Here is a 27,383-nt window from a genome sequence, read left to right as displayed (position 1 = left end):
AGTGATGTGCCAAAAGCAGGAGGTTAACAAGCAATAACACTGTCCTTAGAGACTGAGATCTGGTCCCTGTCCCTCAGATCTGGCCACTAATAAATTTTTTTTTTTTTGAGACATCATCTCACTACACAGTTCAGCCTAGCTTGAATTCACTGTGCAGCCCAGGATGGCCTCAAACTCACCACAGTTCATTTGCTTCACCTTCTAGTGAATACTCTTGAATAAACCCAGTGCATAAGCTTAGACTGATTGTGGCTATGCACCCCTCTGTGTTCAAACTAGATGGTAGATACACGGGAATTCTGGCTTTCAGGTTATTCCTTGGCTGACGGATCCGACCCAGCTATAGTTTGCTCTGAATACCAATACTGGACTGCTGCCGAGCTGTTCTTCCTCCTAAAGCTGGGACTGGAACTCGCTCCTGCCTTTTCATTACAGGCACTAGCCCCATGAGTATCTGGAGGATGCAAGAGCAATGCAAGGCCAGAGACCAAAGCTAACAGGTCCACTGCTGCGGCTCTGAGGGCTCTCAGATGCTCCTAACTTCAATCTAAAATGTACTTAAGCTGGGCATGATGGCACACCCTGGGGAGCTGAGGCAGGAGAGCTGTTGCATGTTTGAGGCCAGTCTGGCTTACACAGTGAGTTCAAGGCCAGCCTGAACTGTATAGTGTGATTCCCTGTCTCAAAAAACAAAACTGAAAACAAACAAACAAACAAAGCACTTGTCTAAGAGCTCCTTCCAGTATCCTTACAAACAGAACAGGTACTCTTGCATAAACCATGAGATTGCCTGCGAATCGATACCTCTGTCATCCACTCATCCACTTTATGATCTTTGAAGTGGAACAAGTTATTCCACCTTGTGGGGCCTTAGTCTCTTCATCTGTAAAAAGGAGGTGACTGACTTAGTATGTCATGTAAGTACTCAGGAGACTGCCCAACACACAGCAAACACCATGCAAGTGATTAGCTATCAGTAAAAGCACTAATGTCTACTACCACCAAAGTAGGAAGAAATCTTTCTACACACTCACATATCCTTCTGCTCCTCTGTACCCTAATGAACAGTATCCCGAATGCGAAACAAACACTCTGACCAAGGCAGTGCTGAGCTGGGATAAGAAACACACAGTCTGAATGCTGGCTCTGCTGCTTAATGGTCACACGACTCGAGGTAAGGTACTTCACGTTCCTAAACCTGCAATGTGGGGACACTGATACCAATCCTTGGGCAGTAAGGTCAAGTGAAGTGACACACAGAAAGCTCAGCCCATGCCTGACATTCACGAGTGTCCTAAGGACCTTCCCTAATTGAATTTATCTTTTCTAGGCAGCACTAAGAGTTCTAAGAGTGCATCATTATCCACTTAGGTGACTTCTTCTGTGCAAGGAAGAGCTCTTCTCAACCATTTCTAATCATATTAGCAACGGTGATCAGAATCAAAGCATCAGTGCTTATGTGCTTGGAACAGAGTTAGTTTGATAAGTAGGAGAAGAGCCTTCATAATTTTCTCAGGAGAGACTGGAGAGGGTAGAAAGTGTCACCTTACACCCACTCGCTGCCCTTTCATGTCTGTCAGCTGGGGGCTCCTTTGGGAAGCAGTCAGTGGTCTCTGAGGGAGAGAGGCTTCCTGTGGCCTGAACTGGATTCTGGGCCACAGAAGGGAGCAGGAGACCACCTGTTCTCACGCTGTGAATGGGGATCAGGAGACAGGCAGTCGGCGTAAACAAATATTATGAAAACAAATATGAACCTTCAAATCTTAAGTGCCATGAACAGTGTCAAGGCAGGCTAGATGGGGAATGACTTGGGGGTACAGTAAGGCCACATTCCACGGGAAAGGAAGTGAGAGAAGGGCACTCTGAGAAACTGACATCTTGGCTGAGACTCAGTGACAGGGAAAAGCCAAGTAAAGGCCACAAAGGGCTGGTGAAACAAACAGAACTGGGGCGCACCTGAGACCAGCGGGCCCCGAGTCTCTCTGGAGTCTGGTGTTGCCAGAGCTGGTGCTCAGGGTGGGATCAGGCAGCCTAATTCATGGGCTGTGGCGTGCCCTGGGGATCCAGAGAGTTCCACCCAGGCTCACCTGGTTACCCTACATGGAGAAGGCTGACTTCGCTGGGGACCTGATAAAAGTGAGGGAAAGAGATTTAAAAGAGGCTTACAGAACCTGCCAGCTAACTGCAGTATTTGAACCTGTTTTGGCTCCTGGGTTGAATGAACTATAATTAAAAAGGAAATAAGACATGGGAACTGAACCGCGCCTCTGCTGTACTACATTAACAGACATGATACTGTTGTGCTTACGGTTAGGTTACGGGCTGAACAGCATCGCCCAGTATTTGTATGTTGACGTCCGAACCCCTAGGATCCCAGACTGTTACTGTGCTTGTAGTGGGGCTCTAAAGATGTAATGAAGTTGAAGTGGGGTGGTCACAGTGGGCTCCAATCCAGTGTAGTTGGTTTCCTTTAAGGAAAGGTTACGTGACAGAGATGCAGATGAACAAAACTGTAACACGGTGGCCATCTGCAAGCCAAGGGGGGACAGAGGGCTGAGAAGAAACCAAACAGGCCACATCTTGATCTCAGACTCTTAACTCCATAAATGTGAGAAAATAAAATTTCTGTTGTATAAGCCACCCAGATTGTGGCATTTTGTTTTATCCCAAACAAATTAAAACAGTTTACAAAGAGCCCGTGTATCACAGCAGTGCACACTGATGAGGTGCTAGGCTGATGGGGACTTGCTTTAAAATAACCTTTGAGAGGGGACAGGGAAAGGGGTGGTTTACAGGAGAAACAAGATGGGTCATAAGTTGAATAATTACTGAAATAGAGGGATGGTATATTGAGATTTATTCTGGTTTATTCTACTATTTTCCCTACTTTCTACATATTTTGAAAATTTCTGTAAAAAAAGAGTGAAAACAAGGAAACTGGATAAGACCTGTGTCTATGGCTTTGAAATCCTTGGTTACACTACGGGTTCCCCAGGAGCTAGGCCCAGAGCCTGTGCGGACCCACAGACCTCACAAGGAGAAACCGAAGTTCTTCATGGAGACTTGGAGGCAAACACCACATCCCCAGAAGAGGCAAGTGCGATGAAAATAGACCCCTGCAAGTTAATTTATAAATTAAAATACTTACTTAAAAATTGTGCTTCACTGTCCCAAAGTTGCCTAATACCTACTTTCTCTTCCTGGGATTTCCACCCACTGAAGGTACCAACTGTGACCACGAGCGACTGCTCAGTTCTGGGCAGAAGCTTCAAGAGCCAGCCTCCTTCCATGCCCCGAGAGCTGGTGGTGCCCCAGTTGGCGGCTGCCCCAGGAGCCTGGGCCCTTGTGTGAGGAGGCAGTGATGGGGACCCAGAACTCCCAGCTACACCATGTTGGGTGTGGAGAAGGAGGCAGAAAACAATCTGTTTTTAAACCACTGCATTTTAGGAGTTCTCTCTATAACAATCTACTCCATTTTGTCTCATATAGAAATTCAGTGTAGACCTTGACTGAATCCTCTATAATCCAGCTGAAAGAAAAAGGCAGGCAGATAATACTCTAAAGAAGCAATTACACCTTATCACAAAGCATCGTTAGTTACAAATTAACGATGAACGAGATGTGGTGGTACATGACTGTAATCCCAGCACTCTGGGAGGCCAAGTTCAAGCCCAGCCTAGGCAACTTAGTGGTTTACCAAACCCTGTCTCAAAACATAAAAAAGGGCTAGGAATCTAGCTTACTGTAAAGCTCTTAATATTCAATCCCCGGTATTGCCCCTCCAAAAAAGAATTTATGATAGTAAGTATAGAAATAAAACTTCCCAACTACACACATTAGTTCTGAAGTATAAAAAGTCCCTAACACATAGTTAACACACTTACGAATTTATCTGATTAACTGTGATGGAAGTTTTCCATTCTAGGGTGTTACCTATTGAGTTGTCTCAATTTACCAGTCAAAAGCTACAAACACAGCATTGCTCACATGCACAAGGCTACCTTGGTAAGGCAGTCTTGCTCCTTATTCACCCGTCCAGGAAATCATTTAGTAAAACAGACTATTTTAAGCCAATATAACGCATATCAATAGTATTTGAGAGAACACTGGTGGTTTCGTTCTTTAGTGTCTTCTGAGCTACCCCAGATATATTTTAGATATCATTAAAATGTCTGTATTATGAATTTTCTACCTTTTCAGGGTCACATGTGGCTGACCTTACTCCCTAAAGGTTAAAAGATGCATTTCAACAGTTAAAAGATGCACTGGTGTATAAAAAGCTAAACAGCTTGGCTAGAAAAATCACCCATGTTTTCTAGGTCAGCTGTCTTTCTGGAAAATTACTATATTATAACAAACTATTGGAACTTACTTCTAAAATGCCAAGGAAACAAAAATAAATCAAGGAGAAAGAGAAATTATTTTTTCAAATAGGGGGCTGAAGTCTTCCTAGAGGGTCTTACCACCTCTCCAAAGATTTTTGTGCTCAGATTTAACATACTGGTCCAAATGTCCCATTTTACTATTACTGTTATTGTTCTTTATTCTGGTGGCACTGGGGATTGAACCCAAGACCTTTGCACTGAGTTATAATTCCAGTCCTTTTAAATTTTTATTTGTGAGACAGGGTCTTGCTAGTCATTAAGATGCCTGGGCTGGGCTTGAACTTGCCATGCTCCTGCCTCAGCCTGTCGTGGGATTACAGTCAGGCACCACCATGCCTGGCTTTCCCTATGCATGCTCATGATAGGAATGTGGCATGCTGCCTTCCTGCATGTCTTGTCCTCTCCATAGCCCTCTGCCCTGGCTAGGAGCACCCACTCTTTGTGAGTCTATCTGTTTGCCAGCTCACCAGTGGGGACCTAGTGTGACTCCTTACCTGGCCCCCTTTCTGCAGTGCTCTGGAATTGTCCATTGATAGGCCTGTCCCCCCTGCAGAGCTCACAATTTTGTGTACACTATTTACACAGAGCACTGCTAATCCCTTATGAACATTAATGGCCTCCAAGTATTTAAGAACAACTAACACTGCCTCCACTGCCCATCCGGAGCTTAGTAACACACAATTATTGTAGCTGAAGAACTGGGAACTTGAACAAACTGCTCCACGCCACATGGCCAGGGCTGGGCTCTGGTGCCCTCCTTCTGTACCACCACTCACACCACCCTGGGAGCCTTGGAGCCTGGACATCTCAGTCACAGCTCTGCTACCAATTCCAAGAAGGCTCTGGAGGCCAGGGCAGTTGGACGAAGGCCCTGTCTGAGCCTTCCTACTTAACTGGTGTGAAGTCCTTGCCCAAACATGGTCTCTGCCTGAGCCTTTCAGCAGAAGTGACTGTCTCCTGTGAGGCTAATGGGGTTATGCCTATGGAGACCTTGGCACTGGAGCTGGTATACATGTGTCCTCACTGGCATTTTTTTATCTTGAGAGGCTAGTATTCTTGCTGCTAGATAGCATTCGCAAGCCTCTGACTGACCCTGTGGCCAGGCTACATCTTCCTGTCCCGCTTGTACAGATGGAACTTTATTTCCACCTACAAGACCTTATGCTTAGGTTTCACTGTTTTATTTTTGTTTTTGTTTTTTGCAATACCGGAGATTGAACTCACGACCTGTGCTTGCCAGGCAGGTGCTTATGCCACTGAGCTAAATCCCCAGCCCCAAAGGAAGAATTTATAATATGTGAATATTATCTTTTCTGGTTTTTTTTTGTACCAGGGATGGAACTCACGACCGCGCGTTTGCAAGGCAGGTGCTTGTGCTGCTGAGCTAAATCCCCAGCCCCTCCACTGTTTTCATTTGTGTTAGACTTGGCTTATTTTTGCCCTCATGGATCCAGTTCTTTCTCCCATATCCTCAGCTGTGTTATCTGTAAGCTGGATATTTGCCTCTTTATCTGTCTCTTTCTCTCTGTACTGGGAATCAAACTCATGACCTTGTTGCTTGCTAAGGCAGGCGGGGTGCCGCTGAGCTATATCCCCGGTCCTCACCTCTATCTTTGAACTGCTGATCAAACTGTGAACATAGTCAATGTAAATGGGTGTCTGCAGGTGTGGGAGCGAGTGCAGAGGAGAAAACAGGCTTGGAACACAAAGCAGCAATGTGTGTTCAAACTTCCCAAACCTCCACCTTTCCGCACCCATCCTGCAGGACATGGCACCCTTGAGTGTTACAGTGACAGTGTCCAGGAGACAATCTGACGCTGTGTACAAACATGGGAAAAGAAAAGACACCTCTGGAAATTTACTCCAAAGAAGTCATTAAAGAGAAGAAAAAAATCCTTATGTACATGATATTTATAATAGTAAGTCATCACTTAAAATGCTGGAACACTCTAAATAACTTTCATGCCCTATAAAGAGGAATGGTTAAATAAGTTATAACAGAGTAACAATAGCAATGTGGTTCCCAATATGAATATAATGATTATGTATTTTATGTTGGTGACCATAAAGTTACTTAAAATAAGTCACCATATAGGTAGGTAGTATGACTGCAGCTAGAGGAAAATTACATACACATAGGGAAAGGTAGAAGGTAAAGAAATAGAAAATTACAGCTATGATATTTTATGTTGGTGACTATAAAGTTATTTAAGTCACCGTATGGATATATAATATGACTGAAACTAAAGAAAAACTATATACACATAGATAAAGACAGAACAGGAAGTTAAAGAAATAGAAAAGTATAGTTATGGTAAGATATAATTTTTTGGTTGTTTCCCATTAAAATATAATTTATTTGGTCATAAACATCCCAAATGTCTGTGCACACATAATTCAGTGTGTTTATTCTTTTTATGCACATATATAACGTGAAGGGAGAGCCAAATAAGAACCAAGGATGAACAGTCCAAAGCCGGAGTCTGCGCTAACAGAGGACCTCCCCTGAAGTTAAAAAGCATTTTCCTAACCCCGAGCGCCAATTCCTGTCCTCCAGGAGCCTCAAGGTCCAGGGACTTGCTGATGTTCCACTGACACTCACACGTCACACCCTTGCCTGCCAGTCACAAGAGTGCTGAGGAGACCTGAGAGTGCCAGGGTGGCACAGCAGGGAGGGCAGAAGTTCTGCTGCCCAATCCACCCTATGCCCAGCCAGCTCGGGCATCTACCAGCCAGGGGCTCTGGGGAGCATCTTCTCTGTGAGCTGCAGCAGCTGCCCCTCTCAGCGGGGTGGTTGTGCTGGCCACCCCTGAGTTGTTGTGAGGCATCAGAGACGCTCGGTACCGGTATTAAATGTGTGCCTTACCATCTCTTGCAGAAAGGCACAAATTCTAAATTTAAAAAGAAATAAGGCAGAAACAGAAGTAGTAACACATTAAAGCGAGGAGAGAAAAAGAGGGCCTCTTGTGGCTGTGGCCCGTGTTTACCGTAGGTGAACATGCGAGGCGAAGTCAGCTCAATGTTGGGCAGGGCGCCCAGGTGGTTCAGCACAGCGCACCGATAGCCATTTTTCTGTGCATAATCAACAAAGGTGCGGATGTACTGCTTCTCACTGTGGTTGGCAATTCCAGGGCAGATGACCATGGTGATATCATCTACAGGGTAGAGAAAGAGATCATCATGTAGCCAACTACTATGACATGATAAGTTAGCAGAATTACTCACTGGAGAAGGGAATTTATTTATTTATGAGGTTTTTATTTTTATTTTTATTTTGAGACAGGGTCTTGCTATATAGTTTAGGCCGGTCTTGAACTCACTATGTAGCCCAGGCCTTGAACCCATGATGATCCTCCTGCCTTAGCCTTCTCAGTTCTGGGATTACAGATGTGTGCCACTATGCCCAACTAGAAGAAGGGAATTTAGTTCTTTTTCTTTTGGTACTGAGAATCAAACTCAGGACCTTGAGCTCGCCAAGCAATTGCTTATGCCACTGAGCTATATCACTGGCCCAGGAGAAGGCAACTTAAAGTACCTCTTTTCATTCAATGCATTGGAAAAGACATCTTTCCCTTTTAGCTAGAGTTGTCTATTTTAGTGTTTCCTTAACTATTTATGGGAAAGGGTTTATTTTTAAAACTTCCAATCCATCATAGACTTATACTTTTGAAAAATACATTAGATATTAATTACTAGAAATATGAAATAAAAATACATAAACTTCAATTTTTAAAATTAGAGTCAACAGATACAAAATTGCTACACAAGTGTGTGAATATCATTCTTGTATGAAGTTCTAAATGAATAAATAAATGAGTGAAAAACTAAAAAGTAGTGCCTGCTCAGATCCCTTTGACTCAATAATTTTATTTTCAGTATCTGTTCTATAGATCTATAGATCTATCTATCTATCTATCTATCTATCTATCTATCTATCTATCAGATTTAAAATGGCAGAAGGTTGAACATAGCCTAGATGTCCAGGAATAGGCGTCAGAGTTGGATAAGTCACTGCACATTCAAGTGACAAAATATGATGTGGCCTTTAAAAATAATTTGATACTTACATAATCCCATTTGGCAAGCTCTACAATATATATTAGGTAAAAAACACTACGTAAGACTTCTGGGAGAACATGGCAGATAGATAACAGCAGCTATAGAGGCTCTCTGAGATAGCCAGCTTAGAATCCAGGAATGGTGCGATATGAGGAGCCCTAAGCAAGGGGAGATATACCCTGCCGACCCAGGAACGAACTAAGCTGAGAGAAACCAACTGGAAATGCAATCCTGGTGCTATAACCAGAACGGATAAAATCTCAGCGCCGAAGCTGGAACCCGCGCCTCTGGAAACCTTGATCTGAATTTCTTGCTGCCGCTGCTGCATCTGAATCAGCTCAGCAGGGACAGAGACGCAAAAGCTCTGAGAGCAAGAATTGGCAAACGGAGTTGAGAGCAAGACTAGCAGGGAGCCCTGCATCGACCTGTGGTGAGTGAGAGGAATGGGGACCCTTTCATAGACTAGGAGGCTCCAACGGAGGACATTCTGGGACTGGGCAGACTAACTGGAACAGGATGTTGCAGTGACGTTAGTCACATATTCCCCTCTCAAGCGGGATTGGTAGGGAGCGCTTGGCCTGGGTGATGCCGTGGACTAAGACCCAGTAGGCTAGCCCAAACCAGGTCCCAGCGCCTGGCAGTGCACCCTAGTGCAGTGAAGCCTTCAGTAGGTTGACCTGGAGGGGCGGGCCCAGCAGAGGCTGCCCACGTCTGTGTCTCCCTAGTATACTGCAGTGGGCCGGAACACCTAGCCGGCGGATTCAAACAAACTGTAACTGACAAAGAAAGAAACTGGGCCTCCTATATATGCCTGTATGGAAAGAACAAAAAGTATGGGAAGACGGAGCAACAAGAAAGGGTCCTCGGCCCCCAATCCTGAGAACACTGATCCAGGAAAGGTAAATGCAAAGGAGAATGAGGACAGAAAACATGCAATATTAGGCATGACACCAATAGACATAAAGCGATATCTCTGGAGCCTCATAGATGAGTTCAAAAGTGAAGTATTTAATGAAACAAAGCAAGATATAAGTAGAATAGTTAGAGAAATGCTCAGCACCGCCCAAGAAAAAACAAATGGTGAAGTGGAAGAACAGAAAAAAAGGGGGAATTGTTTGATAGAGAAAACATGGAATATGTGAAGCAGGTTCAAAGAGATTACCAGGAAACTAAAAACTCTTGAAAGCTGGCATAACAGCTTGAAAGAAACTAAGGATAGATTATGTGAACTGGAGGACAGATTTGTAATGTGGGAGCATGAAATGAAAAACTTCTTAAAAATAACAAGGAAACAAACAGCAATAATACAAAGGCTAGAAGTTGATAAGAAAATCTATAACTTAAGAATTAAGAACGTAAAAGAAGAAGTAGGGACATACAAATGAACTACATATGCTACTCACAGAAATAATCCAGGAGAATTTCCCTAATTTAGCAAAAGGTATAGATACTCAGATGTATGAGGCATACAGGACCCCAGCCACCAAACAAAAGTACACCCAGGCCTATAATAATCAAAATTCCAGAAATCCAATATAAGAACAGAATACTAAAAGCCATCAGAGACAAGAAACAAATCACTTACAAGGAAATACCCATCAGAATTACAGCAGACTTCTTGGCACATACCATCAAATCACGAAGGGCGTGGAGGGAAATAATTCAAGCTTTGAAAGATAATAACCTCCAGCCAAGATTGATATATATGCTGCACAACTGGCCCTAGAAATTGATGGAAAAACAAGGTGCTTCCAGGATAAAGAGGAACTAGGGGAATTTGCAACCACCAATTCAACTCTGCAGAGAATACTGCAGGACATTCTAAAAAAGAAAAATACCAAGATTCCAGAAACAGTGGCAGATAGGCCACAATGAATGGAGCAGAAAGTAAAATGAAGAAGACAAACTGACAACTAATAACAGAAAAAGAGCTCAACAGAAATGAGGCAGAGAAGGTTGGATGGTGTGAACAGCTATTTTGGAGAAAACAAGACATCATAATAGCTAGTGCTGATTTAATATCATCTTGTTTTGAAGTCCCATCAAGCTTTTGTTCTTCTGTCTCCATCGGTCTTAACATGTTGTATCTTATTGGATTTTATTATATGTGATAATATAAACAAACACTTTTATAGACAAGGAGATTATACAGAAACCATTGTTCATTGTGATAATATAAACAAAAACTTTTATAGACAAGGAGATTATACAGAAACCATTGTTCATTGTTTCATTGTTCATTGTTGATTCTAAATACCCTGTAATACTGTCATTCTCTTGAATGGTTTTAGATTGTCTTGATATGTTTGATGCTACAGTATACGAAGTTATACTCAAAGATTTCAAGGAAAGAGACACTATGGTTACTATTTTTATGTCGGGATATCTTGTGGTGAAACACTATTTTGCTTAAATGGTTATGTTTTGACCTGTGCTGTTTTGTTGTTATGCCTTCTTTTATCTCAATCTCATTTTTTATTATTTACTTTTATCTTTTTAATTAAGGGAAAAAAATAAATAAAAAATAGCAGGTTATATTATAGTAATCCACTTTGATTTCCTATTAACTTGAGTTGAAACCCTGAATTGCTTTCACCATCTTGTTTTGACTGATTTTCCTCTATTCTATTTTGCTTGATAGTACCAAGTTCAAGAGTATAGGCAACAACTGTAAAGATAATAAGATTCATTATGACGCCCATTCTGGTTTGACTATTATCTTCTTTTGAAGTCCTGTAATGTCTCCAATGTTTTGGTTTTATTGGTTTTGTTCTTTACTGTTGTGTTCAATTTTATTATAACTGATGATATACACAATTCTTTTTAAGATAGCAAGGGCATTATGGTAACCATTGTTGATCACCTTGTATTTTGTTTTTACATTATGTATTATGTCCATCCTTTTGATTTGACTGACTCTGTTTTGTTGTGGCACATTTGGTTTTACTCTCTTCAAAAAAAAGTAATAAGAACTGTGGGAGTAATAAAACCCAAAATGTGTAATTGTCATTGTACAAAAGAGAGGAAAAGAAAGTGCTCTAAAGGGTATAACTGCATGTATATTTAAGTGTATAAGATAGACAACCCTATTACTGAGTTTTGTTGGATCACTGAACAGAACTGTTTGCGGTTTCACTGTTTGAATGTCCACCTTATATGCTTTAATTTTGTAACTTGAACAACTATTTCTAAGATGACAATATGTAATCTATTAACTAGTGATTTCCTACTGTTTATTTTTTCTGAAATTTTGTATAATTTGTACCCTTTTTTGTTTTTTTTTTCTTTTTCTCCTGAAATAAAATTAAAAAAAAAAAAACACTAGGTAAGCAAAAAGTGATAATATGTTGCCATCTATGTAGAGGAAAAATAAAGATGTGCATGCTCATTAATGCACCAAGTAGCTCCAGAATCATACACAAGACCCTTAGCAGTGGGTACCACTGGGGAGAGCTAAGAGAAGGAGGAGAGATGAAGAGAGACTTATTCTTTTCATCATAAATGTTTATTTTAGTACATTTTGAGTTTTCTATCATGACTATAAATTACCTATCTGAAAATATGAATACATATGTTCTTTAAACTGGTTTATTAAATCTGATTGTAATTTTCCTTTAAATTAAGATAAAAACAATTGAAAAATTCTTAATGTTAGTAGAAAAATGTGGCTTAATAAACAATTCTATAAGATGCATAAAGAGCCTCAGACATTTTCTAAATATTGACCTACTGATTCAGAGTCTTAGAATCTTGCCTAAAATTTTATGTTTAAGGTGCTCAGTATAGAATTATTTATAGGGACAAAATATCATAAACAAGCTAAATGCCCAGCAATAGAAGAAACTTAAATTATGGTAACACCACATTGTATACTATTAAGCAGTTATTAAAACTGTTTTTGAAGATATTTGGGCTTTTAATAATCTGTGAAAGTATATATAATATAATAATATGGGTATAATATATAGCAACTCAAATTTTGGAAAAATAATGTACAGAACTGGAAGGAAAAGGAACAAGATGTTAATAATAGTATGCTATACTGTGGGATTATGGGATTAAAGGTGATTATTTGCTTTTTAAAATAAAATGTTTCTGTATTATCTAAATATTCTAGAATGAGAACATTGTTTTTGTAGTCAAAAAAAGAGTCTTAAAAGGAAAAAATGTTTTGATCAGACCATGTTAGGGGACAGACATTGCCTTCTCCAGAAACACCTTCATCAGTCCTCTCTTTGGACTGAAAGACACAGACAAATACAGCTAAAAGCCAACACTATGCCCTTCCAATGGCCCCTGTGGTCCCGGTATAAGAAAAGCAGACTGATGGGGATACATTTTCTGCTCCCATGGTAGAAGGAGAAACACCCTAATTGAGAGAAAAGAAACACTGACGTGGCTTTGGCGGACAAATAAATGTTTGAAGAGCAGCTCTGAGATTTCTCCGTCCTACTCCTGTGCTCCTCTGCCCACAGGCGTGTGCTGGGAGCCACTGTCCTGGACCCTGCATCCCACTGAGGAGATGGCACACGACTGCCCAGGTGACTTTATGGAGTGGCAGGGGCTGGGAGGAACTATAGCAGGGGTACGAAGAGTCCATTGGGAAGGCAATGCCTGGTGGGGGAGTTGGGACTCTCTGAGGAGGTGACATCTGAACTGAATGACCAGGAGGAGGCAGCCATGTGCCGGTCTGGAGATGAGCCTTCCAGGCAGCTACTTAGCAGCTCCAGCTATTTTAAATAACTGAAGGTTACAGTACATTTACTGGAATTTAACCACCAATGATCACCACATTCTTGTAAAAAAACAAAAAACAAAAACTGCCTCTGAATATGTTCTCTTCCACTAAAAACAATGTTGACACCTCCCTCCTCTTTCTCAAAAATCTTCATTACAAAGCATTTTGGTTATGGAGACAGGGTCTCACGATGAAGTTCAGGCTGGCCTTGAAATCACCATGTAGCCCAGGCTGGCCTCAAACTTGTGCCGATTCTCCTGCCTCAGCCACCTGAGCGCTGGGATTACAGGTGTGTACCATCGCACCCGGCTATTACAAAAACACATTTTGTAAGGAATGTTTACGGTATAGATTTGATAGAACAATGCCAATTCCAACAGCAATGGCAATTGGAGTTGTTTCTCATCTACAGTAAAGATGACCTTAATGTGTCTCTCTGTTCAAGGAAATCTATGCACAGGGCATCTGAGAAACTTTTTATACTGTTATTCAACAAAGCCAGGCTATCCTGCTTCTCCACGCCTGTTTCCTCATCAGTAAAGTGGGGACGGTACAGCACTGACCTCACAGAGCCCTGAGGGGACAACCGCAGATGTGAAGCACATAGAATAGTGCAGCCTCTGGGGCTGAAAATGACTCAGAGGCCCAGTCCTGGGGCCTGGCTTCCACGCTCACCTCTGTCCATCACACTACACACCAGTATCTCACAAGGGGATTTGAAAACGATTCTGCAAGGCTCTCTGGAGAGCCTTCCTCAGGACTGGCGAGCACATGCTAGAGCCAATCCTTGCAGGTTGCTCCTCAGTGATGAATCTCAGCAGACTGCGGGCCCATGGGACAGAAGGAGGCATAAGCACTGGCACCGGGGGCCTCGCTGGTTATTGCTCTGCTCTGTGAAGAGGATTCTTGGGACTAAACTAGCTCACCTCCAACACAGTGCTCCGCCAAGGGCTCGAAGAGGTCAAATGTAGACGTGGCTCCATCGGACATGGTGATGAACTTCCGATGCCCGTAAGGGTGTGGCGACCTCACCCTTCCCATCTTCCCATACAAGGCCGTCTGGATGTGTCCGCTTTTCCCCCATATCAATGGTGGAATGTATCTGAGAAAGAAGGACAAGGGACGTCAATTTTCTCCACGCTCTCTGGACGAAGCTTTCAACTTACTTAAGCTTTTTCCTGACATGTTCTATGGACTAAGCATGAGCATGAGCTTCTTTTTTTATAACTTTCCATTCATGCCATGATTCACCTCCTTCCCCATTTATTAACACACGCTGCCTATAGCAGATTGGCTTCAGAAATCAACCAGGACATACTTAGACAGAGATTTTAAATTTAAGGTGTTAAGTAACTCAACATGGATTATATCTGTAAGAATAAAAAGAATGCAAGTGATACATTTTGAACACATTTTAACCTGACAAAGTTAGCTTTGTTATTATCAAACTCAGCGTTCCACTACTGGAACCTAATGCTCAACCACACTGGGAACAGCTGCCATGTGTGCCCGGCAGGATGAGCTAGAAGGGAAGTGCAGTGGAAAAATTTGTCGTGTTCATAAAGGATGGTTAGTTTGCCTATGCAAGGACTATGCCTCCCCTACAACCATCCTTGTGAAAATGCAAGTGATGCCAGGCTTGGGTAGGAAATGCGAAACACAAAGCAGTTAATTACTGGGAAAAGGTGTTTCAGCTACAATTAAGTGACCATGGTTCACAGCCACAGTACAAGGTGATCCCATTTACTGAAAATGCTACTGATTCCTTGCCCATGGCTTTTCACCCAAGCTTGCTGGCTGGCCAGGATGTGTGCTCTATAGAAAGTAGAGAAATATAGTATAGTACAGTGATGACATCAATCTTTCATCTCTGTACTATGTCACAGTGGTGTTTTATTAATAATTTACCTTAACCTATCTGCCAACCCATGCTCATCATTTCTCTCAAAGCCAGATGATCCCTCTCAGAGGTCCTTCTTTGATTTACTTTTTGTGAATGTAATTAATGTTGATCTACACAGAGTTAAGAGAAGTGAAGCTATCACTTATGTCAGTTCCCAGATAAGCTTTCTCCTGGGGGTGGGGAGGAGAGGGAAGAATAGTTTAAAATCAAAAGAATATGTAACACTACAGGCGCAAATAGCAGTGCAGAAGCTTCGGTATTTGGAAAGCAGATTAAGGCATTTATAAGAGTTGAGTAGATTATAGAAGTAACAAAAAGCAATATTATAATAAAAATTATGTCAGTGGGATAACTGAGCACTGTATAGGATTTAGCTATGTAATCTATCAAGGGCCCCAGACTTCAAAGTTGGACCTAAACTGTGCATGTGGGGAGAGGAATTACTCAAGGAACCAAACCCCTGATTATGTTTAAATAAAAATTAAAACAAAAAATATTTTTGCTTATTGTTATGGTTTAAACCCAGATGTTTCTCAAATCTTCACATGCTCAGAGGTGGGACCTTTGGAAGGTGGTTGAATTTTGGGGGCATCACCTGCTTTTAAGAAGTGAGGTTTGGTCAGAAGAGGTGTGCCACTGTGGGCATGACCAAAGGGGTTCTATCTCCCTTCTCGGCTCCTCTCTTTACTCTCTCCGCTTCCTATCCACCATGCTGTGGGCAGCCCTCCTCTGCCAGGCCCTTTTGCCACGCTGTCCTGCCTTGGAGCCAGCTGACACAGATTGAAACCTGAGCCAAAATGAACTCCTCCTCCTTTAAGGTGTAAGGAATAAATACTGGTATAAATGTTGGGTACCAGATAAGGATGGTCATTTCTGAGATGCTAAGCCTTTGGAAGTGGCTAATGGGAAAGTTTAGAGATGTCAGCTAAACAAGTCCTAGAGTGCTGTAAACGGTGCTTCTGGGCAGTGCTATGAAGACCAGAATGCTGACAAAAATGCAGATGGGAAGGGCCAAGCTCAGGAGTTTTCAGATGGGAACAAGGACTCCACTGGCAGTTGAACTCCAGGCCATGTGTGCTACGCTCTAACAGAAAATTTGCTCATGCCCTGAAACTTCTAGCTATGTAATCTATCATACATTTTGCTCATGCCCTGAAACTTTGCAGGAGACTGTGATTTAGGGCAGGAGACTGACTAATTTCAAGGTACCTAGTAGAACGGTGGTTATGCTGCTTTTAGCAAGACCAATTTTGAGAAACAGGAGCAAAAAACCCATTTCGTTAAGTTTTCAGTTTTGCTAGAAAGAGTATCCCCGAAGAGCAAGCAAAGGAGAAATTGTTTGCTGAAAAGATTAGCATTAAGAAGAAGCTAGGTACTTTGGATCAAGGCCACAGGAAAAATAATTTGAGGGCATGTCAGGAATCATCATCAGTAGAACTGTTTTCTTTTGTAGGTTCAGGGGTGCAAGGCTGTAAGGCTTTGCTTTGAGAAGAGAGCCCCAGAGCACTCTGGGGCCACCTAGAGAATTAGTTCCCAGGCACTCAGAGGCCTCTGCAGAGTCTTGGCTACTACTTGAGCTGGTGACAGACCTTGGTGATAAGAATTGACAGGAATGATAATAAGAGTTATGAGGTCAGAGAGGTTTCCACTCAGACTTCAGAAAAAAGGCCTGAGAGGCCAGGCAATGTGACCATGAGAGGACAGCATGTGAAGCTGTGACAGTTAAGCCGAAAGTGCGGACTCCAGGGATTGGAGAAGTTGGGAACATAAGATGTTTGAGGAGAGCTGCAAGAAGTGAGCAAAGCCAGCCCAGGAGAGAAGTCATAAAAGCGTACCAGAGACGGGGCCACCTGAGCCCTTTGGCGTTTACACCTTACTGTAGCTCACCCTGTGTGCTGGACTCAGAGCAACAGGATTTAACGTTCGCCCTGCTGGGTTTTGGTCTGACTTGGTCCCTTCAGTTTCTGTCCTCTTCCTTCCCTGTGCCTCTGTGTGTCAGCAGTGTTTAACATTTCTTTGATTTTCACAGGGGCTCTCAGCTAAGAGTGTGCCTTACATCTGAGAAGAGACTACATCTCTTCAGCAGTGTTGCAACTGTTAAGACTCTGGCCACTCTCAGAAACAGACAATGCATTTCACACAGAGAATCAGCAGGAGTCTCTTGGGGGCCAGGGGGTGACGTGTTCAGAGGTGGGAACTTTGGAAGGTGATTGGACTACGAGTGCTTCTGGCTGGGATTTACTTTTCAGATAGCCTGGTCAGAAGCAGTGGGTCACTGTACTCCCTACCTGGCTCTTCCCTTTACTCTCTCTGCTTTCTGTGTGCCCTGCTGGGGGCAGCTTTCTTCTGCCATGCCACCCCTCCTTGGAGGCTTCCCACTATGCACTGAATATAAGTCAAATAAATTCTTCCTTAAAGTTGTGGGTGTTGTAGCAATGGTGAAAGTGACTACGACACTTAATTTAATATAAATTAAATTGTGCTGAGGTTAAAAATGTCAGAAGAATGGGCAAATTTCCTATGCCGAGTGTCTGATCTTATTTAGAACACACTACAATCTTAGAAAATATTTTGCATATAATGATGATGTATGTATTCATCCTGATGCCATACGCCTGGTTCAAGGTCATTGTCACCTCTTCTGAATCTTAGCAACCACACTCCCCGTGGCCTTCCAGCCACCTGCTTCTCCATCTGCCCTGCCAATGGAGAGACAATTTCAAAACACAGAGCTGGCCATGGCCCCCTCCGCTTGAATCCTTGCTCGGTGTTGAAGGCTAGCCATACCCCACTGCTCAGTTAACTTCTGTATCAGCTGTTATAACCCTGACCCACTGGCCCGATTCCATTCCAAATGGGCACACTTTGCGCTGAGGTACTGTTCTTCTCATTTCCTCTGTCTGGGATGCTTTGTCACACCCAGGTGTCCTCCTGGCCAGAAAGCACTGGTCTCTCAGGACTCACTTCCAATCAGGTTCCCTGCACAGCTCTGCCCAGCAGCCAGCTGGACCGGTTAATCTGAAAGTTCTTTCTAAGTGCATTCCTCCCACCAGTCCTCCACCTTTGGTTCTGCCCCCAGAGCACCTGCTGCATATCTGCACTGAGATAGAACTTGATGAAGTAAACAACAGTAAATCTAAAAAAGAAATACATTTAAAAAATATATTTAGAAAATCATATGTAACATAATGTGAATTTGGCTATCACATGATTGGCATTTGGCTATTGTCATCTTTACAGCCCACTTAAACTTTTTCTCAAACAGGGTGGAATAAAATCCTCAAACGTGTGTGTGTGTGTGTGTGTGTGTGTGTGTGTGTGTAAGCAGATGTCTCAGAATCCCTTGGGACTTTCTCTGTTCAATATAAGGTCAATTGTACACAGCAGAAATTTCATAATCTTTAATTTTATGACAAAACCACCTACTGAGGAAACATTGTTTTTAATTAACTTCATAATAATAACAATGGAATTTACAAAACTGAGTTTTGGGAATGTATTTTATGGTGGGGTTTCACTGTATGTTTCCCTGTGCATAAAACTTCTCCACAGACCACAAGAAAAAAACAACAAAACCAAAAACCAAATAGTTGCTTCATCAGGTCACGTAGGTCAAAAGAAAATATGGACTTGGCTGATAAAATATTTTGAATTTTACATAAACATACAAACACTAAAGAGATGCTGCTAAAACAGTACACAGGAGAATATGGTTTCTCTATGTAGTCTGATGAAAATGTAGCTGCCTGTAAGTCCACTTAGGTTGCGGTCTCCACAAGCCACCCTCCATCCTGTCAGGAGCTGGATTCCCTGCCTGTGAGTCTAGGTGATCTGGGGCTGCTGGGCAGATAGAAGTCAGGAAGAACTGCTGGGCGGATCCGGGCGTGGCTCTTAAGAGACCTGGCAGCTCATGCTTTTCCCTTCCCTGACTGCCTGCGTGGGGGCCACCCAGACAGAGCCAGGAAAAGGACAGGGTCTGAGAGCCATGTGATTTTAAATTTTATAGATATTGCCAAATTGCTTTCCCCAAAAAGACAGGTCAGTTTACAGTCCCACCAATAATGCATAAAGGCACCTGCTTCCTCACCCTTATCAATATTTATTGGTATTATCAATCTTTTACATTCTAGCCACTTTAATGGGTAAAAATGGGCATCTCTTGTTTCTTAAGGTGGATCAATCCAGTTTATGGTTTTAAAAAAACCTTCCTTGTTTGAATTTGCATCTTTGACTCATATTTTACTAATTGTTTATTTTTCTTCTGTGAATTATTGATTTTTCTATTATATTTTAATGTTTTTCCTGTTAATTTATAGTTTTATTGTTCCTACTAGGCCATTATTTATTATTATATGTCCCAAAGTTTTTTCTTTAAGTTCACTATATATCTTAATCTTTTACCTTATGTAATTTTTATACTTCATAGTCAAATGTGGTAGTTTTTTAATAAATATTTTTGAGTTTCATGTGTTGCTTTAAAAAGAGCTACTCGGAGCTGGGGATTTAGCTCAATAGCTAGAGATTTAGCTCAATGGCACAAGCGCCTGCCTGGCAAGCTCAAGGTTGTGAGTTTGATCCCCAGTACCAAAAAAAAAAAAAAAAAAAAAAAAGAGCTACTTGGGTGGGGGATTTAGCCCAGAGGCTCAAGCGCTTGCCTGGTAAGCGTGAGGTCGTGAGTTTGATCCCTGGTACAAAAAATAAAATAAAATAAAAAGAGCTACTCTGATACCAATTGTAGCTATATCCCCTGATGGATCCTTTTCTTACTCTTACAGTTTGTAGGTGGGTGTGGTGACACATGCCTGTAATCCCAGCACTCTGGGAAACTGAAGCAGGAGAGTCACCAGGTCGAAGCCCAGCCTGGGCAACTTAGACTCTGTTTCAAAATAAAAAGGGGTGGGAATGCAACTCAATGAGAAAACCTTGGGTACTGAAAAAAAAAAGTATTATCCTCAAATCTACTTATTTGTGTATTTAATTACTTAAATATTTAATTCATTTTTCCCTAATGGAAGAGCTAATTGTTCTTATATAATAGTTTGTCCACTCCCTACTGATTCCAACTAACATTGTTTAATATACACCAAGTTCCGAATTAATTATTTAGATTTGTTGCTTTATTTTCTATTCTGGCTCATCTAACTATCTTGTCTATCCATGTGCCAACATCACTGCTTTAATTAATTTACAGGGCATTTGGAGAGTTGATACTGCAGGGTGTCTCCACTATTCTTCTTCTAAAAGTCCTTGGCCAGTTATTTTATTTTCCAGATGAATTAGAAGATTTAGCTTGTTTAGTGCCAAGAAAATTTTTGGATTTTTGATGGGAAACATAAAATATGTACTACTAGTCTTTGGGATAACTGACATCTTTACCATGTTGACTTATGCCACCTAAAACAGAGTATATCTCTTTTAGGTTCTATAGTAAAACTGTAAAAGCTTCTTCATGTTTTCCAGCATACTCAATTTGACTACATTTATTTGCATATATTTTCCCTACATTGTTTTTAAAGCTATTCTGAACAGTTGAAGCAGCTGGGCGTACTTTGCTTTTAGCTCTTGGGAAGGCGGAACAATACCATCTATTTTGTCACTAATCCATATGCAATTTTGCCCAGTGTTGGGCTGTGGCCTGTGCTTGATAAAATGCTTTTTCCTAAGAAACAAACTAAATCACAAAAAATATAGAGAGAGGGCAGCCTGTCTTTCTCTTCTGAATCTATTTATAAGCAACATCTGGCTTTACTAACAGAACTGCCCAACGGGAAAGACTGCAAGGGGAAATCTGGACCTCCCTCCCTGCCATCCACACAGAGCCTCTGGGCAGATGGGAAAGGGCAGATGGCTGCCAGCCTTTCTTTAAGACGGGAAAAATGAAGCTAATGCTCATCTTTGCCCTAAATTAGTGAGTAAGTGATCATTCCTCATGGCACCTGGGTCCCCTGTTTGGCCCTCAAACTATTTTACAGCTATCTAGTAAAGTCAGTTAGCTGCTTTCCCTTTGGTTCTCTCTCTTATCTCTAACAAATCGGCACAGGATTGGGCACAAGTAGGTGTTTAGGCTGCCGAATCTCAGACTGACTCCTCACATCCCAGGAAATCACTTCCGGTAAGGACACCCATCAGCAGCTACTGCTTGTCACTTGATGTTTCTATCAGATAGGGTACTTCTATTAACACAACAAAAGCTGGATTTAAGTTAAGAGAACAGCAGCGAGGCTGGAGTGCTCTCTCAAACGGACAAGAGGCTGCACACTGAGGTGTGAGAAGAGGGAGAGATCAGGGTGCTGCTTCAGAGGCAGGAGGTTCTCTCCCCCCATTCAAGACTCGGCATCACAGCAGCGAGGTGTGTGGAGGAGGGAGCCTCCAGTTTCAGAGGCAGTGGGCAGGGCGCCTTCATTTACCATCTGCCAGTAGTGGGAGAGGAGAATTCTTCCCCAAAGTAAATTCGTATGCCCTCAAAAGGAATGAGGGATACTTGGCAGCCAGAGGAGACAAATGTCCCGAGTTTTGGGCTGGATTTGTCTTTAGTTTGAGAGGCTTTTTCAGTTCCCCCGGTACCTCACAGCCCGCATCAAACATTCCCACCTAGTTCTGCCAGAATCCTCTCCTTCCAGATGCTCCTGTCCCTAACCCTGCTCCCAACACGCCCCAAAGGTGTTTAACTGCCACATAATCACCAGCTCCACCTGTGACACAGCCCAATAAGAAACAGGCAACCCTCAAGTGTTTTTTGTTTTTGCACCACTTAAGTTGGCGCTTATCTTCCTAAAAGCCAATCTGCCCACACCAGTTACTATTGCTTTTTTGAAGGAGACATATGGGAAAGTACACCTTTTAAACTCCTGGTCAATAGCCTTAATTGATCTTAGCACATTTTGAACCTACTCCCGGATCCCACCACTTTTTAAAGTAAAATTCATATGACACAGAAGGAACTATTTTAAAGTATATAAGATTCTGTGGTATTTATTTAGAGAAGGAGTCTTGCTATGTAGTCTATCAGGCTGACCCCCAACTTGTGGTGCTCCTCCTGCCTCAGCCTCCCGAATGCTGGGATTACAGGCACAACCACCACCACACCTGGCTACTTTGGTGACATTTAGTACAACCAAAAATCAGACAATGATCATATCTGCCTAGTTCTAAAATACTTCTCCACTTCAGAAAGGATCCTCCCATACTAAGCAATCCTTCAGGTACCTGCAAACACTCATCTGTTTCCTGTGCCAACAGACTGACATATCCCGCAAACATCACATAGATGAAATCGTACAGTATGTGCCTTTTTATCTTAACATTTTTTTCACCCAGCATGTTTTCAGATTCACCCGTGCCACAACATGCCATTGCTAATTGATTCTCTTTTACAGTTATACACTTCACTGCATGGGTATATTTCATATTCTGTTTGTCCATTCATTACTTGCTAAAAACTGGGTAGTTTCCACCTTTTTTGTTCATTATATGTGCTATTGTGAACAGCACTGCTATGGACGTCTGGGGACAAGACTTTGAGTAACTGTTTTCAGTTCTCTGGGGTAGGTACCTAGAAATGGAATTCCTAGGTCACATGGTAATCCTATGTTTAACTTTCTACATTTTATATTTCCACTAGCAACATACAAGGGTTCAATTTCTCCGTATTCTCATTTCCTATAAAAAAAAAAACCATAGTCATCCTAGTAGATTTGAGCAGCTCATTATGGTTTTGATTTACATTTCCTTTAACACGATTCTTTTTTGTTCTTGCAATAGTGTCTTGCTATGTAGTACAGTGAGGACTCACTATGTAGCCCAGCCTGGCCTTGAACTTGTGGCGATCCTCCTGCCTCAGCCTCCTGAGTGCTGGAATCACAGGCCTGTGCCACCACACCCAACTTTACAGCTCCTTCATGACTAAGGATATATGGCACTCCTATCTTCTTAACTCCAGGCCATTTTCTTCCACTCTGTCTCTGCTTTCATCTCTATTTCTAATATTAATCACAATTTTAAAAAGTGAATTAGTCAATATACAAATAAGTATTATAAGTCTCCTGTTCACATCATAATGGCTATTACTGGTAGGAAAAAAAACCAACTCACAGTAAAATTGGCAACAGTTAAAACTACATGTTGGATAGTTTAGCACTGACTAAAAGTTGGCAGAAAAATCTAGTTTTCATAAAAATATTTAGACCTACACAATTTACCCCAAAGAACTGGACTTGGTGGAACTAATAGCCACAGGAGAACTTACTATCTCAGCTGATGCTACAGTCATAATACTTGTAATAGGCAAAAACCAGTGGTCTCTGACTCCAAGTTTTATAGTAGAACTTAAGTGGGGAACAACCCTGTGATGAAGCTGAATCGTACTATATTGTATAAAAAGTAACTCATCATGGAATTTAATTGGCTTTGTAGATTCTGTTCCAGACACTATTTTTTCATGGAAAACTCTCAGCCAGCCATGGTGATGTGCACCTGTAATCCTAGCTTCTTGGGAGGCTGAAGCAGGAGGACCAGTTAAACCCAGGAGTTAAAGGCCAGCCTGGCTAACATAGTGAGACCTCATTTCTCGAAATAAAATTAAATGAATAAACTCTTGGATGTCAGCGTAACTGTGATGAAAATATTCCTATTCAAATCCAAAGGGCTTCCAATCTCAATGGGAGTGCAAGTGGTAAGATTCCAGCTCATTCTCTGTTCCCACGTATTCCTCCTTCCCAGACCAACCTGGGACCAGAGACCAACAAAGGAGATGAGTGAGCTGAAAAGTGAGGGTCACAAAGGGGGAGACCCTACGTGCAGGAGCCGCAGAGGGCCTGAGGAGGCTGGGCAGGCCTTTGCTCCTTCCCCATGACAAGGGATGAATAAGGGTCACATTTCACAGAGGAGCAAGGAACGAGACGAAATAGTTACTGTGCTTTGGTTACCTACAAGAATGACGCGCACAGCAAGACAAGAGCCCAGAAATGACATCACTTGGACAGAATCCTGGGCACCTCCCGTGGTGACTTAAGACACCTTAAGGATATTCCCCCAACAAAGGAAGCCTTTTAACAGAGGAAGCCAGGGATGTTTGAGGTACTAATAATGGCTCTACCATGAATTTATTTACTGTTTTCTTTGGACAGAGAACACAATAAAACTTCTCTGTTATTCACAGCATTGTACAGTTTTTCAAAGTTGGTTTTTTGTTTGTTTGTTTTTTGTACACATCTCATTTGCTTTTGATGTTGATTTTGTGAAAGGGGCTGATGTTGTTAACCCTCTTTTACTATGGGGTTAATGGCCTGGTCTCAGTCATACTGCTCCGCGACAGCAGAGTGGAGATTTACACCGAGGCCTTAACACTGCGTCCAGGGCTTACTCGGTCATCAAACAGACATAAAGAGGACAGACAGATGCATTCATTCCAGACACTCTTCCTACTAATAAAAAAAACTGGCGCCACTGAAGCCAGTGTAAATAGGGCTTGTCATAGCTCACACAGTGAGAAGCCAGCCTATAATTTTTAAAATAGATCCAATTAGCATGTGCACATCCTGATGTGGGCCACTTTAAAGGCTGTCTCCAAAGTCTACCTCCTTTTCAAGCAAAGGGAGAAGGAGCACAGGCGCTCTGCCTGCCTGCAGGATTCCTGGGATGTCCACAGTCACCTCCAGTGTTTGCCTGAACTCATTTTTGAGATTTATTTTAAAACGCCAGTTGGCAAGGTGCATGACCATCTTTTGGGAGTTTGTAACAATGAAATATCAGTATTGCAGCTTCTTCTGCAGGGCTCAAGGAGAAGCACCTGTGACCCCTGTACCACCTGAAAGCCTCAAGAGTCTCAGGCCTGACTTGGTTCTTAAATAGGCCGCTCAGCTCTACAAATGCGGCCTGCCACTACACACCTTGGCCTGCAGAACCCAGTCCCAAAGGGACACTATGGTGACAGGGGCAAGAAGTAGAGGAGTATGCTTTCCCTTGGGAGAATTCACTCTGTCAGGGCTACCAAGCTCCCCGCACACCCCTCACTCCCCATAAGTGCGTACGTCCTTGCTGGCTTCATGCCAGGATACCCAGCTGGCTCATGCTGGGACATACAAAGTGATTGAAAGATACCAAACACAGTGAGTATTTAAATTTTAAAAAACATCGCATAAGTTTACTGCAAATTGCCAAGAACAACAGGATAAGTGATTTTGGAGCCGGAGAGGATATTCTGAGGGGAATGATGGCCATGTGTATTCTGCTGTAGTACCTTCCTCAAATGTAAAGCTTCTGTAGTCACTGCTTACTCCCTGTGCACTCAGTTTCTGGAGACGGGGACAACAGTGCTCTCCTCGGTAGGCCTCCACACTGTGCACGACACACGCAGAGATGCCAAACCAAATCTTCATCTCCAGGCCGGAAATTGCCTGGTGACCTTTGCTCTGACCCAGAGATGTGTTTTGAGAGTGACATGAGCAGCGAGAACCCCTACCAAGGAGACCACAGTTGTCCTCAGTGCCAGCTGCGGCAGCATCGGGCTGAGCCCAAGGCCCGGCTTTTCTGTTGGCTCTTGCAGATCAACTCAGCAAAACTCAGTGATGTGCAAGGCACATGGAGAGTGGAGTGAAACGTGGTGTTTTGCTCTTCTAGGGCTTGTACTCGGAGCTGGGGACATGACAGACACTTGGGCAGCTGCTGTCATGGCTGGGAGCGTAGATGCCCAACAGGTGCGACCGCAGGGCTGAGGTGTATCTGCTTAGCTCAGTCCAGGAAACGCAGTTCAGGCTTCTCAAAGCAGGAGCATTTCTTCTTCCTGTGGTTTCTTTTTCTTTTCTTTTTGAGACAGGGTCTCACTATGTAGTGTAGGCTGGCCTTGAACTTGTTTATGCAGCCCACACTGGTCTCAAACTCATGGCAATTCTCCTGCCTCGGCCTCCCAAGTGCTGGGATTACAGGTACACACCACCATACCTGACACTGGTTCTGATTTATCTTTTCCTAATTGCCCAGGCTGGCCCTGCACACATCACAAGCTTCCAACCTCAGCTTCCCAGGCGTGTACCACAACACCTGCTTAGGCAGGAGGTTTCTCAGTTGCTGGGCTGTCACACTCACTGTTCTATTACTCTAAGCAATGGCATCACCCCCATTTTATAGATGAGAACAACAGATTGGACCCTGGAGCCACACAACCAGGACAGAGGGCAGACCTCTGACCCAGGCCACACACAAGGCTCCCAGAGCCCCCGTTAGAAAGCAAAATCACAATTTAACATTGTTGTGCCAGTGTTTTCCTGTATGACCAACTGTCAAACTACTTAATCATATCATGTTACTCCAAATCAATAACTGAACTTGCTTTTTTATTTTATTTTGTTTTTGTGGTACTGGGGATTGAACTTAGCTCCCTGAGCTACGATTCTAGCCTTTTCCCCTCTGACTTTCCCTCTTTTTTCCTCTCCTTATTCCCTCTGTTAGGAAAAAAGGAGGAAAAGAAGCAGAGGTTCAAGTTCAACAGGACAGGTCACTGCAGAAAAAAACCTGTGAGGGACTCTCTGGGCTGGAGACCAGACCAGCTGCTCTCGTGCAGAGCATGTTACAGACTCTTTTGTAGGGTCACAGGGAGAATAGGGTGTGGTTCTGCCAAGGATGCTGCCCAAGGATGCTGCTTGGGAAAAAGTCAAGGATGAGACTTGGAAATGCACAGGGAGTAGCAGACTGAATAATGATACGGGCTGACATCAGTGGCGGGGCTGACAAAGACAGGAGTCACCAGGTGAAGCGGTGCCAGGGCAGGTGAGTGGGGTCTCTGGTCAGGAGGCAGTAGTTGGATTCCTTCACCTGCCCCCTTTCTTCTTTTCTTCTTTTTAATTTTAAAACTCAGTTTCACCAACTGTTGTAGTCGGGGTTTACAAGGAATTAGATTTAACACAGGATATATAATTTATAGGACTATTTTATAATTTTCTTCCAAAGAGTCAAATGCAGAAGAGTGCAAGCGATCTGTCCACACGGTAGAGACCCAAAGAATCCAGCTGAGGGCCTGGATCCCACAGCAATGTCCTGCAGGAGTCCAATTGAAGACCTAGAGCCATAACAGTGTTCTTCACAGGTCCAGCTGGAGGCCTAGCGCCCTTGACAATGCTCATGCAAGTCTTCTACAAGGATCTGTGCTGGGAAAGCCCAAAGGCCAGTGGTGGAAGCTAGAATCTGTGCCAGTGTGATGAAGGACCTGTGCCAGCAAGCTGAAGGATCTGCACTGGAGCCAAAAAGTGATACTCAAAGTAAGGACCAGAGCTCCTCTCAAAAGGACCGCAGCCATCCTCAGGGA

The 27,383-nt window shown here is 42.8% G+C and overlaps 1 protein-coding gene across 1 annotated transcript in view; it reads right to left on the bottom strand.

Annotated features, from left to right (window-relative positions):
* Window positions 1–27,383, bottom strand: part of Abhd2 (abhydrolase domain containing 2, acylglycerol lipase) — a 103,242-nt gene that overhangs the window by 31,336 nt on the left and 44,523 nt on the right. The window contains exons 4-5 of the mRNA XM_003475250.5: window positions 14,109–14,284; window positions 7,373–7,540 (exon numbers count right to left, since the gene is read on the bottom strand). Coding sequence (XP_003475298.1) covers window positions 7,373–7,540; window positions 14,109–14,284 — 344 coding nt within the window. The remainder of the gene's footprint in view (window positions 1–7,372; window positions 7,541–14,108; window positions 14,285–27,383) is intronic.

This window comes from Cavia porcellus, unplaced genomic scaffold (genome assembly GCF_034190915.1).
Source record: "Cavia porcellus strain 051 isolate PalLab524CR breed Dunkin Hartley unplaced genomic scaffold, mCavPor4.1 scaffold_6, whole genome shotgun sequence".
NCBI lineage: Eukaryota > Metazoa > Chordata > Mammalia > Rodentia > Caviidae > Cavia > Cavia porcellus.
This window is presented reverse-complemented; position numbering and strand designations above follow the sequence as displayed.